Source organism: Monodon monoceros, unplaced genomic scaffold (genome assembly GCF_005190385.1).
Source record: "Monodon monoceros isolate NGI ecotype Baffin Bay Population unplaced genomic scaffold, NGI_Narwhal_1 Super_Scaffold_21, whole genome shotgun sequence".
Lineage (NCBI taxonomy): Eukaryota > Metazoa > Chordata > Mammalia > Artiodactyla > Monodontidae > Monodon > Monodon monoceros.
This window is the reverse complement of record NW_021703778.1, coordinates 143,140,471-143,154,076: the sequence shown is the minus strand read 5'-3', so window position 1 is coordinate 143,154,076 and position 13,606 is coordinate 143,140,471. Positions and strand designations below refer to the sequence as shown.

Here is a 13,606-nt window from a genome sequence, read left to right as displayed (position 1 = left end):
GTACGCTCTGTATTTTGCCTCAGTCCCCTCAACTCCCTGTTTTCTGGTAACTGGGTCACTCCATCCATTTATGATATAAGGCCAGTCTCTGAAGCATTTGGCTTTCAACCCTTGCTCTAAGGTATCAGGGTCAGAAGAAGGCACCTCCTCTCCTATCTGTTACATTTCTCCAGGCCTGTTCCTTCCCCCTCTCCTACCCCTGACTTCCTTCTCCATAGTGTTGAATTCCTCACTTTCTTCCTTTCCAGCACTTTCTTACCAAAATGTCTTCACTTCTACATCTTCCGTACCCCTTATCTCTCACCTACTTCCTCACCCGCCACCTCGCCCCCCGCAAGCCAGTCCCCGGCAACAAAACATGTTCCCGGAGTCAGGTCTGCTTGGAGCTCTGGTGACTGGCCGGCCTGAGTGCCCACTTTATGCTGGACTCGGGAGAATCTGGGAGGTTTTCTCACGTTTGGTACTTTGAAAGCACTGAGTGAGTGCTGGCTGGGAACTCCTTTACTTACCAGGCAGGCTCCACTCGGGCACAGAGTTTTTGACAAGGTCTGACTATCCCCCGCAGCTCCAATTATGTGAGTGTGTGTGTCCGGTCGGGGAGAGGCTAGTTTGGGGGGACCTCTCTGCTTTCCAGCTCCCATTCGACCTTTGTTATTCACAGTGACACCAGGCGAAAGCAGCAAAACCTGGGGACGGAGCTGTGTCGTCCCCAAGGAGGAGGGGGAAGAGGAGGAGAAGAGGGCCCCCAAGAAGAAGGGACGGACGTGGGGGCCGGGCACACTTGGTCAGAAGGAGTTTGCCTCAGGAGACGAAGGGTAAGAGCCAGAGGATGGGAAATCCTTTAAAACTATGATGTGGAATACCTTTTTCTCTGTTGCGTGTTTCGCCGCGTTCAGAGAAATGACAAACTTCTTGATCTTGCCAATAGGGTTTTCCAATCTCCTTGTTCCCTGGAAGCCCCTAGGACAGGAGTTGGCCTACTTTTTCCATAAAGGGCCGGATAGTAAGTATTTTAGGCTTTGTGGGCCACGTGGTCTCTGTAGTAACTGCTCAGCCCCACTGTGGTAGTACAGAAGCAGCCACAGACCATGGACAATATGTAAATGAACGAGCATGGCTGTGTTCCAGTAAAACTGTACAAAAACAAGGGATGGGCAGGATTTAGCCCATGAGTTACAGTTTGCCCAGCCCTGGAGGCCTCCTGTTCAGAGGAGCAAGTAGCCCAAGCATTCACTACGTGTGAGGAGTTCAGCCTGAGTGTTCTATTTACACCTGGCTCTTCCCCTTAAAACGTCTGCCCAGAGGAGAGAGGAGGAAGGACAGAGGTGACACGCCCCTTGCGTGGAGGCTTATCCTAAAGCAGGGGCAGGCAGAATAACCCAGCCCTGGAGGTGCAGTTGGAGGTGACTCCGGGGCCACTGGCACTTCCTTATGACCCCACCCACTAGCCGCGCCTGCCATGTATGAGTGGCCCCTCTAGGCAAAGCACGTGGCACGCCCTGGTGCCCTGGGTGTGCTTATGTTCTCACTGTGGGCTTGTGACCCAGGGGTGCTAGTGCTTCACAGACGAGTTGCTTGTAGTGTAGTAGTGAAGAGCATGGACGCTGAGCCCAGGCTGCCGGGCTGTGGATCCCGGCTCCTCCATGCCCAGCTGTGGGACCTTATGTTTTCTCATCTATCAAATGGGGATTCTCTCCATACCCATCTCATGGAGTTGATCATGAATAAGCTCATATTTGGGAAGTCCCTAGAAGATGGGCTGGCTCGTAGTAAGCGTATGTAAATACTTGCTCTCATGAATCGTCCGTGCTTCTCATGCAGTTCTCCTTCATACTCGAAGAATGCATGTCATGGGATATACTTCTCATTCTTGTGTTAGAATCTAGAGCCATATTTCTTGACTTTTCCAAGTGGGAGGATAAGCAGTAGCCCCCTTCATCCTTTTTAGTGGCTTTTCAAAGAGCTTCTAAGGTTGACTATTAGACTTAGAGGTGCCCTGAACCTGTAACTAGCCTGGGTATTTCTCTGAATACTACGATTTCATGTCCAAAATCTACTTCCCCATGTCAGATCTGTGCTGAAGATGAAAATAACAGGTTGGTTCATGAAGGATGGACTCTTGGAAGCCAGGCTTTGGAAATCACTAGCTACCTTAGAACAGAATATTTAGATATGTAGGGCAGACTGCCTAAGCTATATAGGAATTCAATGATTGAGTCCTCTGGGAATTGCAGGTTGCTCTGCTATACTAAGTTCTGTAGGTACAAGCACTCCTCAGTTTGTCCTTTGAGCCTTGGCTAGAAGTAGGGTTGAGCTGGGCCTGAGGAACTCCGTCACCCTGAGTCCCTTGGTACTTCTGACACTAGTGTGTTTCCAGATAGGCTTTACCAGGTTGGCTATGGATGCCAATAGCTTCTCTGGTTCTGCTTCATTTAAAGGTATTTTTTGTCTTGCTAGTAAATTAACTGCATTTCACATTACACAAAACATTAACTTCGGAATTTTCTTACATTACATTAACTTACATAGATCTGCCCTCAAAACTTTTGAAGCAGTTCAAAATATGTGACTTAATTTTTCATGATTCTCAGTTCCTATTGAAGAAATAAGGAAAATCCACCCAGTCTCAAGAAAAGACCTCTTCCATGTCAGAAAATTTTGAGAGCCTCTATATGATACTAGTTCTAATGTTAGTCCCTGTTGACTGAAGAAAATATGTAATGACAAAAAGCTGTATTGAATTCAGTAATGTTAAGTGAATTTGCATCTCCATCCTTTAAAAAAATAGTACATATCTGTAGGAAACATATGCGCTGTCTGTAGACAGCGGGGTTCTATGGATTCACAAGCCCCCTGTAATGAAGCTGTGGCTGCCCAGCGATGTTTGTCCCACAGATTGGGAGGTCCCGGGCCTGTGGTAGTTCCGGCCTGGTCATCTTGTTAAGGTTCCTTCATGGTGTGGGGCTTTGCTGACCAGACAAGGGGAGGGCAGCTGGCGACATGGCTGGAGCCCAGCCTTGAGGGTTCTCACGTGGGAGAGGCTGAGCTGCATGTACCCACTGTTGCCTGCTACTGATTCTCTTTATTCATTGAAGATCCCCTCAGAGACGTGAGAAAGCTAATGGTTTAAGTACCCCATCAGAATCTCCACATTTCCACTTGGGGTGAGTCTAATCTTCACCCTCTCATCACATGTACTGGTAATAACCCTCCCTCCGTTTCCTTCTCCTCACAGCGCACCCCGCAGAATCAAGCCTCATTATTGCCAGGGCCATGCTAACTTCCTTTTTTTTTTTGGAAGCGGTACCATCGTGCACCTTGGGAAATTTCCTGTGTTGGTCTGACTTGACGTTTCCTTTGCTCCCCTGACCACTCCTGTTGGGATTCTCCCAGCATCCTTAGTTATAGGGAGACAGTCCATGGCTGTTTATCCTTTGGTCGTCAGCACTGGCTTTGACTCTGCTGATCTGGATTCCTTGGACCCAGAGCTGGAGGTGATGTTATAAGACTTCCAGTGAGAAGTCTCAGGCTGTGGGTTGGGCAGCACGCTTCTCTCTGGCTGTGTATTTTGGTTGAAACCACTGGTGGCTGGGAGGTACTTTAATTCAGTGGTATTTCTGATAGCACTTGAAGCAGAGGTCTGCAGTCAGGGAAAAAGTTGGTCCTTCTCCCTCCCTCAAGATGGGCTGGGAAGAGTGGGTTTTAGTTGAATGGCTCTCTCTAGCCCTAAAATGAGAGCCACCCCTGGTTATATACTGGTACCTCCAGGGCAGTCATAGCCCACAGATTCCTCAGTCCTCCTTCTTTACTGTCCTTTAGGGGAAAGACCAGTGCTTCTGGGCCTTTGATGCCCCTATCCTATAAGAGAGTTGGCGGGGTACCCAGTCAGTGACCTTGGAGTTACTGGCTTGCCACTGTGAGCTGATTACAGGGTTTTGAAAGCAAGCGCCTGTCATTTTCCTCTCCATTCCCAGACAAACCGAGGGTTCGAGTCCAGCCTTATGTACTGCCCACATAGGTCTGTCCCAAAGTGCACTGGGTTGGTGCAGCCTTGTTGGTTGATTTTTGTTTTTGAAACATGGATGGCTTTGAAAGTTGCCTGAGCATGCCGTAAGCTTGGAAGGAGAAATTGAGAAAGGGTGTGAGTGGAGTGGCCTGGCCTGGCCCATCTCTGCTAGCTCATTGCCCGGTGCTTGCCTTGCATTGCAGATCTCAGCACTGCAGTTTTTCTAATGTCACCAGTGTGTTGTAGTCAGCGCCTGCGGAGTGATTGCCTCTCCCTTAAGTTGGGCTTCGGCAAGACCCTGGCCAGTGCCGGGCAGTCCTTATTCTCGCTGTCCTCTTGCCAGCCTGCCCAGCAGGTCTTCCCGCAGCTCCATAGCAGCATGTGAGGGGTGGGTTTTATGTCTCTGCTTTTCATTCCCTAGAGCATGTGCACTTTTGCTAATGAAGCGGGTGGGCTCAGTAAGGCTTGTTGCCTATACCCCGAGGCTCTTGGGCTTTGCTGTAATCAAGCAGACAGGGAGAGGCATTTCCATAGGCCCAGGGAGCTGAGGGTAAAGGAAGTAACCAGTTCTCACAGTTTCCTCACTTCCTCTCATTCAGCCTCAAGTCCCTGGTAGATGGATACAAACAGTGGTCGTCCAGTGCCCCCAACCTGGGGAAGGGGCCGAGGAATAGTCCAGCCCTGCCAGGGTTCACCAGCCTTATGGAGATGGGTAAGTACTGCCTTTGTCTTGACTCTCCTCCTGTTCCCTCAGGGAAATCTTGGCCAAGCTTCTCGGACTCTTTAAGGACCCCTAGTACTGCTTCATGGGGGTGTTTCCTCTTTTCCTCAACTCCTGGTCCCCCCCACCCTCCACCCCGCTTGTTCCTTCTCCGTTTGCTGTACTCTCATTCCATTGAGTCTTCTCAAATCACTACTGCTGCCATGGAACCTGCCTTTGGCCTCCTATCCCAAGGGGCCAGTTATAGTCTCCTTAGGGCGGTGAAGAAGGGGGAGGCCTGGAATCAGGCAGTTTCCTTTCCTGGGTCTATTTCTGTGTATTTTAATGTGGGGAGTCCACAGAATGGGAGATGGTGATAGAAGACACCACAGTGTTCCTCCAAGGAAGCTTTTCCAGTGTTGCCCTGTGATTACTGAATGGGTAAGGCCTTCTCCAGGCTCTCTCAGAAAGTACTCTTCTCTCTAGAATTCCAAGATCATAATAAGTCAGTCCATAGAGTAGATGGGCCTTCACCCACGCAGGGGGTTCTAATCCTTTGCAGGAGACTAGTCTTCTTTTTTTAAAATTTTGGTTGCACCAGCTCTTAGTTGCGGCAGGCGTGCTCCTTAGTTGCGGCTTGCCGGCTCCTTAGTTGTGGCCGGCGGGCTCCTTAGTTGTGGCTCGTGGGCTCTTTAGTTGGGGCATGTGAACTCAGTTGCAGCATGCGTGTGGGATCTAGTTCCCTGACTAGGGATCGAACCTGGGTCCCCTGCCTTGGGAGTGCGGAGTCGTAACCATTGGGCCACCAGGGACGTCCTGCAGGACGCTAGTCTTAAGACAAGCCTGTAGGCCATTATTCTAAAAATCCAAGGTCCCTTCCAGTTTCAAGTTGTAAAATAATTAGGGATCTGTCTGTTCTAGGAAACTCATACCGCACTTCTTGTGTTGAGGGTCCCTACGACAGAAGGAGCAAATTAGCAGATCGTCTTTTCTGCACATAGGAAAACAGGCTGTGGAGTGGAGAGTGCTTTCCCCACGTTGGTCACAGTTGAGCGTGGAGGCATGAAGCCCTGTTGGTTCTTTGTCCTGCACCTCAGACTGTTCAACGTCTGCATCCCTGGCACTAGGCCAGGGGCCTGGGGATGGGGAGAAGGACCAGGTTCTTACTCTTGCCGCTTCGTTCCCATTTTCTGTTCCCCCTCCACTCCTCTCATCTTCGCAGAGGACGAGGACAGCGAAGGTCCACGGAGTGGGGAGAGTCGTCCACAGCCGTCACCCAACCAGTCCTACCTCTGTATCCCATTCCCTCGTGGAGAGGATGGGGACGGCCCCCCCGGCGACGGCGTCCACGAGGAGCCCACCCCAGTCAACTCGGCCACCAGTACCCCTCAGCTGACGCCAACCAACAGCCTCAAGCGGGGCGGCCCCCACCACCGCCGCTGCGAGGTGGCTCTGCTCGGCTGTGGGGCCGTCCTGGCAGCCACGGGCCTCGGCTGTGACCTGCTGGAAGCTGGCAAGTGCCAGCTGCCCCCACCGGAGGAGCCCGAGCCGCCAGCCCGGGAGGAGAAGAAGAGGCGCGAGGGCCTTTTCCAGAGAGCCAGCCGTCCCCGTCGGAGCACCAGCCCCCCATCCCGGAAGCTCTTCAAGAAGGAGGAGCCCGTGCTGTTGCTAGGAGACCCCTCTGCCTCCCTCACACTGCTCTCGCTCTCCTCCATCTCCGAGTGCAACTCCACGCGCTCCCTGCTGCGTTCTGACAGTGATGAGATTGTGGTGTACGAGATGCCCGTCAGCCCCGGGGAGGCCCCACCCCTGAGCCCCTGCACCCGCAATCCCCTGGTCAATGTCCGAGTGGAGCGCTTCAAGCGAGACCCGAGGCAGTCCCTGACCCCCACCCACGTCACCCTCACGGCCCCCCGCGCTGAGCCCAGCGCTCACCGGCGGACTCCTTCCGATGGGGCCCTCAAGCCGGCGGCCCCTCGAGCCAGCAGGAGCCCCTCCAGCAACGGGCTGAGCCCCAGCCCTGGAGCAGGTGAGGCCTGCCCGCCCCCTCCTTCCTCTTGCCCGCCTTCGTGCTTCCCCCGAGAGTGGAGATATAGGGATCAGCTCCGTTTCTCCTCTGGCTCAGCCAGTCGAGACAGGCCACTCTGGGCCGCGGGAGGTGTCCGACTTCTCTCCGTCCTGTGCCTCAGGGGGTCTTCCCTGAGGAGGGAGAGCAGACAGGCAGGGTCTGGGAAGAATCCCATCAGGACTCCGGTGGGATGCTCAGGCCCTGGGTCTGGGAGTGTGCGGCGCGGTGCTTTCAGGACAAGGGCAGGAGTCCAGCTCTGTTTGTTCCCTGAAGAGGAGGCTGCAGTTACCGAGAGTAATCCTGCCCTGCACGCAGGAGGGTATTTTCGGCCACGCAGCTGGGCTCTTGTCTCTCGTTACAGTGTGAGTCCAGACACTCTCAGAAGGCGAGCTTCCGCCCGGGCATCACGCCCTCCATCACTCATCCCTTAGTCACTCATCCCATCGCTCAGACGCGGAGATGTGTCCAGGTGAACTGCTGTGCCGGTGCACGCGCTCGCCTTCTCCGTCTGACGTCCAGCACACCCTGACGTGCACTGTCACCCTGGGCCTTCCCCACCCTGTCCCTTGCGCCCTAGAAGACCGCAGTCTGACCTAGAAACCACCTCGGATCCTGTAGGAGAAGAGAACATGGCAATACCCTCTCAGTGAGATTTGAGTGTGAACGACAATAGTACTAGACCATTCAGCTTGCCCTTCCCCTGCTTAGGTTTTTTTGTTACAATCAGATAGGTGGCCTCTTTGGGAAAAGAGACCCCTAGATTACTCGTCTTTAGATTTCTGACACCTAGCTTTGTTCTTGTCAACACGTTTATTAAATGGATGAACTGCGAATGAACAGACATTTCCTCAAGTTTCATGACAGATACGAGCCCCGTGTGTCCCATTATTATCAGATTACAGGGACCGTGGCCTTGTAGTTCACTGTTACATCCCCAGTGCCTGCCAGCACACTGCATGAAAAATAGTAGGCGCTCGTAATTCACGTTATCCCGAGTGGACAGGGACGTGGCGAGGTGGGGAGGAAGCAGCGTGTGTGGCCCAGAAGTGTGGTGCCATTATCGAACGCCTCTCCCTTTGTCTCTTTGACCAGGAATGTTGAAAACCCCCAGCCCCAGCCGAGACCCAGGTGAATTCCCCCGTCTCCCTGACCCCAATGTGGTCTTTCCCCCGACCCCAAGGCGCTGGAACACACAGCAGGACTCTGCCTTGGAGAGACCCAAGACCCTGGAGTTTCTGCCTCGGCCGCGTCCTTCTGCCAACCGGCAGCGACTGGACCCTTGGTGGTTCGTGTCTCCCAGCCACGCCCGTAGCGCCTCCCCAGCCAACAGTTCCAGCACGGAGACGCCCAGCAACCTGGACTCCTGCTTGGCAAGCAGCAGCAGCACCGTGGAGGAGCGGCCTGGGCTGCCAGCCCTGCCCCCCTTCCAGGCGGGGCCGCTGCCGCCCGCCGAGCGGACGCTTCTGGACCTGGACGCGGAGGGCCAGAGTCAGGACGGCACCGTGCCGCTGTGCAGAGCCGCACTGAACACACACAGGCCTGCCCCTTACGAGATCCAGCAAGAGTTCTGGTCTTAGCACGAAAAGGGTTGGGGGTGGGCAAGGGGGAAGCAGGAGATGGGGGGAGCCGGCTGGCACAGCCCTGTCTCAGAATTGGACCCCCTGAGCTCCCGCCCTACTTCTTGCACTGATAATGCACTTTGAAGATGGAAGGGATGGAAGCAGGGCCCCTTGAGAGGGCTTCGTGCCCTGCAGGGCCCTTCTCCCCAGGTCCACTGGAAGGGCCGTGGCTGTGTAGGGCAGGGAGGGGTGCGTGCATGTCCTCCACCCTCCACAGTCTTCCTTGCCTTCGAGGTGACCCTGCAGAGTCCCTCAGCCGAATCTGTCTGCTGCCCCCTCTCCTCAGCCCACTGGGTGTGCCCTCCTGGGCGTGCCCTCCTGGGCTCCCTCTGTTAGCCCTGAGTTCAGCCTTTCCAAACACCAGTATTGGATGTTCTGTGATTGATTTTGCACCTCTTCTACATTCTTCCCTGATACTCATGAATCAGAATCTCGTTTGGTGTGAGATGTGAGCTTTTCTGTGTCCTGAGCCCTTCGGTGCCGGCCAGAGGACTAAAGGCAAAGTGCCTCAGTGTCGGGCACAGGAGTAGATGGAGCTAGCACCACCTACTGCACTTCCAGGCGCCCCACTTATTGCTCTGAGCCTCCCAGTGGTAGGGACCTGCCTCTGTGAGACAGGGGTGGGGTGGGGTGGGGTGGGGGAGGTGGGGAGGGAGTTAGGAAATACAGTTGAGTTGCAGCACAGAGGGTAATGGAGTCTGTCTGTCCTCACTCCTTTTGTAAACACTCAAAGAAGGGCAGAAACCAGCACCTGTTGACGGCACCCATCTCCTACCTGGGGTCCAGATGTGGTCAGACCAGGTTCTGATACAAACACACTCTCATCCCAGGAATAGTTTCCAGGGAGACTCACTGGTGACAGTTCTGAAACCAGAGACAAAGTTCTTGTGTTTGTCCGTTTGGTCATCTGATCTGTATGTGTTCTTCCCTTCCCTTGATCTTTCTTGCAACCCCTGGAATTAGTGGACTTCAGGTTATGTGTTTGGTGGGGAGATATTTCTGCACTGCACCAGAATAGCATATGGGGGTGGGTCCTGGACCCTGGGAGTTGGAACTGTGGGGATTCCTTCTCATCCATCATTAGTCTGTGAAGCCCTTGAAGTAAAACGGAGTGCTTTTTAGTTCCTTGTGTGAGTGGATGTGGTGAGCGATGATGTCTGTAAGGTGCTCAGTGAGCCCCTGATGTACAGTAACCTTCAAGTTCCGAGCACTGGAGACCAACCAAGGCCTCTCTGTGCACAGATAGCCCTCCTGCTGGGCTCTGGACCATGAGCTGGGTAGGAAGGACAGCAGAGGCCAACCCCGACTTCTCTGGAATTTGTTTCCTTAACTTGAATGTTGAGCTTCTCCTGGAGCTTTCTCACGTGCATCTCCACATTTCCTCTCGCCCTCAGGCTCCTGCAGCAAGTGTGATCAGTTGTCTTTGCGTGGGAATAACAGCTGGACAGGAGTAGGGTCCTTAGGTCACGCTCCTCCCCCCTTAAGACTCTACACATCACTCCACTGTCTTCTGTCCTGGACTATTTCTCTGCAGGTGTTGGAGGGCCACCTGCAGGTTCCTTGCGTTTGCTGCCTGGATGGCAGGACAGGAGAGCAGCCATCTGGGCACAAGGGATGGATTTGGTCATTGCTTGCTCTGTAACTACAATAGAAGTCCTGCCCTGGGGAGGACAAAAGGGGAGACCTTGGCTTTCAAGTTGTTCGTTGTTTTACGAGCCCACTGGCAGACACTTTGGTTCAAGGGCCCCGTGTAGTCTTGGGCAGGGAGGCACTGTTGGTTTTGTTGTCCAGGGTTCTGTTATCGCGTCTCATCTCTCTCCGTCTCTTTGTTCAGCGAAGACAGTACGTAAGAGATTATTTTTGCCCCCATGCCCCACTCCTCGGCTAGGAGGGGGGAAGTGTGAATCCCGTCAGCGGTTCCAGCCAACCACGTGCCTCCCCTTCATTCCTGATGGGGAGAGGGACACAGGTGGCCTGTTCTGTGCCCTTTCCCAGGACTCTCCAGGGCCCCAGGCCCTAAGCCACTAACACATCTCTAAACCCTTAGCCCCACTAAATGGCCCCCGGTGGGTGCAGCATACAGCCTAGTCCAGACCATGCTGGCTCTGGACAGTGCTCTGTGGAAGGAGGCAGGAAGTCTTCCTTTGCTCGTTTTCTGCTTTCTGTCATTTTGTTGGATTGCAGCTGTCTGTCTTGGAAGTGTAGTGTAACTGGTGAGGAGTAGACTGATGGCACGCTGCCGCCGAGTAAGGTTGAACGGGGTTCTTCCTCATCCATCCAGGGGAAGACAAGGGAAGGCTGGGTGTCTGCTAAGGGAGCGATTATACCCGCAAGAAGCAGAAGCGAGGTTATTCTGAAGGTGCCTCTGTGGACTTCCACGAAGATGGAGGACTTACCATCTCTCAGCTCCTCCAAACCAGGTCTCCGAGGGGCCCCTGCCTGCCACACTGTCTCTGTGGGGCAAGGCTCAGGTGGGATAAGGATCCTGTATAGTAACAGGTTTGGGTTGCTTTCTGTCCACTCAGCTTCCCTTGTCTCCATGGTCATGGGCAGGGGCAGGCCTGGGAGCAGGGGATCAAACCCCTGCAGCAGCAGTAGCTGACCCCCTTTCCCTTTCCTCAGACACTTTCCCACCCCTCTTGGCAGGTGCTGCTACATGGAAGATGGTGATGGGAAACAGATACTGCTCTCTGCCCCTTCTCCTTGACTCCTTCAGTTCCTTCCACTGATTTTGCACAGGACTGTCCTCTGTCCTTGGGAATCCAGGCCACTGCCAGGGGCTGAGTAGGTGTCCCAGTTATTTTCATATGTTATGTCTAAGACGCTTTGACAGATGCTCTTATCTTCACATCTTTTAGTATCCGGAGGTCTGGTAGTGAAGATGATGGTGGTGGTGGTGGTACCTTGCATTTGGATGACTCAGAATTGTGCTAACCTTTCCTCTTGACCTTTACAAAATTACATTATTTGCCTTCTACATTTGTTACGCTTACTGGTAGAGAAGGGGAAGTGCTTAAACATGAAGATTGAAGTGAAGAGAGGTTAAAAAGCTGCTTGGACTGATTGCTGAGTCGGGCACCAGACTCCTGAGACCTGAACAGATTGGCTCTGTTCTCCGTTCTGCTTTTGCTGTCTGACCTTGGGCTTGTCTCTTAGTCCCTCTCAAATTTCCTTCCTGTAAAAGCAACCATCACCTGCTTCCCTCACAAGGGCAAGAGAGTGTGCATCAGAGCAGGTCCGTGAAGCCCGTGGCTCCCTGCCGGCGAAGAGGACAAACTGCTGAAGTGGACGATGCAGTTCTTACCGCCTTTGCCTCTAGGGGACTTGCCTACTTCCTCTGGCTTCTGGAAGAGGAATGATTTGGAGTTAGCTTAGCATGACTGATGGGGACGGTGGTCAGGCACATGCTCTTCTACTGCATTATGTAGCCCCTGGTGTTTACAAGCATCCCTCCTAATTCCCCCACCTAATTTGTCAGGCTGATGGTCCTACCATTAGTGTCTTACAGAGGGGGCGATGGGAGACGGGGAGCTGGAGGCAGCATCCAGGTGATGATTCGGGGTCTCTTGTTTCTTGGAGTCATTCCCAAAGTCTGATGTGTTTAGAGGCTGGAACCAGGCCGGTTCCAGAAGGAATCCTTGGGAAAGGGTCTGCTGGCCCTTGGGACATGGGTCATGGTGTAGGCTTCCTCACAAGGCCCCTTTTCCCTCAGACCACAGTTGCTCAGGGATGCCATAAGACACCCCAAGGGCATCTAGGCCTGAAGTGGTATCAACAGTCTTGCTTCACAGCCCCCCTTTGGAGGCTTCTTCCCTGCTCCCTCCCCCACAGGGAAAGAGCGCCTCCGGAGCATTCCTAATTCTTCCAGCTCGATTTTCACAAAGCACAGAGCAGCGGGTACCGAGGGCTGGGTGGCTCTGAGTGGTACGCCGCACGGTTGAAATGTCCGTGCGGCAGGCCCCTCTGTGAATGCAGAACCTTGACCTTTTCTGCGTGTGTTGCTTTTAGCCTGTGCCTTTGACTCAGGTGTGGGTCGGGCAGGTCAGAAACACCATTGTCTCCTGAAGAATTTCGGGGAAGGAGCAGGTGCTGCCGCTTCTGTAGCGGCAGGCTTCTGAGGACTCTGCCAGAGACTGTAGACCGGGGTCGGGGCAGAGCAGCTCACAGTGCCTTGTAAGCGAACGAGGCGGCACGAGCGGCAGGAATCTGGTGATCGGAGCTACCCGCCCGCATGCTGTGTGATGTCGCAAACGTCTGTCCCTCTCTGGGCCTCTGGGCCAGCTGTGAACTGAGGATGATGAAGCACGAAGCCTTTCTAGCTTGAAAATCTGTGGTCCTGGGGCCCCTGGTCTAGCACTGGTAAGCCTCCCCTTGCTGGGTCGCTTCCTTTTGTGGAGAACAGTGTGTGTGTGCGTGTGCGTGTGGTTGGAAGTCAAAAACAGTCAAATATTGGCCATTTCATGTGGTTTGACCGACTAGACCACCTGCCCCTTCTCCTTGGCTTCAGGCCTGAGATGACTTCTTCTCAAGCTCCAGCTGTTGTGAGGAACACATTCCCAAATGTCTCTCTTTGTTCAGACAGATCATTGTTTTCTTGATCAGGAATTCAAATGAATGAAAATCCACATCAGAAGGGGAAACCCAGTGCTACTTCCAGGGAGCCCTCAGTCCCTGGCTTTGCCCTGGCCTTGCCTCCTGGGTGCCTGCCACCCCAGGCACTGGCTTTGGAAGGGCAGGAGGCAGAAACTGGAGTCCTAGCTGATTAAGGCTAATTAACAGGGCTTAGGTGTCTAATTAGCCCGACCCACCCCTGGGCTTCTGGTTGGCTATACGGGCCAGGTGAGCCTCTCATTCACTTAGATTATTTTCCATTTGTCCTGATACACTATTGACAGGCCTCACCCCGTCCCTTGTCCATTTCAGGGAGCCCTGATTTGTCCTGCCGAAGGTTGGGCTGCTCCTTGATCTGGAGCCAGTAGGACTGGTTCTTCCTGATTCTTACTGGTTGTGTGGTTCCCTGCATCACCTGCCCATGGCCTTCCTTTGGGTCTTTCGCTCATGACCACAGCTAGTTACAAAGAGCCTCGGGGCCCAGCTGGTTAGCTGAGGCATGAGCTTTTCTACTCCTCTCTTTGTTTCTCTTGGAAACAGACTTGCCTTTTCCCTGACCCAATCTCCTTCCTGACTGGTCTGACCCACCCTCCCTGCAAACA

At 53.6% G+C, this 13,606-nt stretch overlaps 1 protein-coding gene across 2 annotated transcripts in view; it reads left to right on the top strand.

Moving 5' to 3' along the window:
* MAP3K9 (mitogen-activated protein kinase kinase kinase 9) overlaps positions 1 to 9,019 on the top strand; it is a 71,042-nt gene extending 62,023 nt beyond the window's left edge. The window contains exons 8-12 of one of the 2 annotated variants that reach the window (XM_029238254.1): positions 662 to 815; positions 3,096 to 3,164; positions 4,606 to 4,718; positions 5,929 to 6,735; positions 7,867 to 9,019. In XM_029238254.1, the coding sequence (XP_029094087.1) occupies positions 662 to 815; positions 3,096 to 3,164; positions 4,606 to 4,718; positions 5,929 to 6,735; positions 7,867 to 8,351 (1,628 nt within the window). In that variant the 3' untranslated portion in view covers positions 8,352 to 9,019. Of the gene's footprint in view, positions 1 to 661; positions 816 to 3,095; positions 3,165 to 4,605; positions 4,719 to 5,865; positions 6,736 to 7,866 lie in introns of both variants that reach the window. The other variant, XM_029238253.1, reaches the window with a different exon arrangement.
* The last annotated feature ends 4,587 nt before the right edge of the window (positions 9,020 to 13,606 follow it).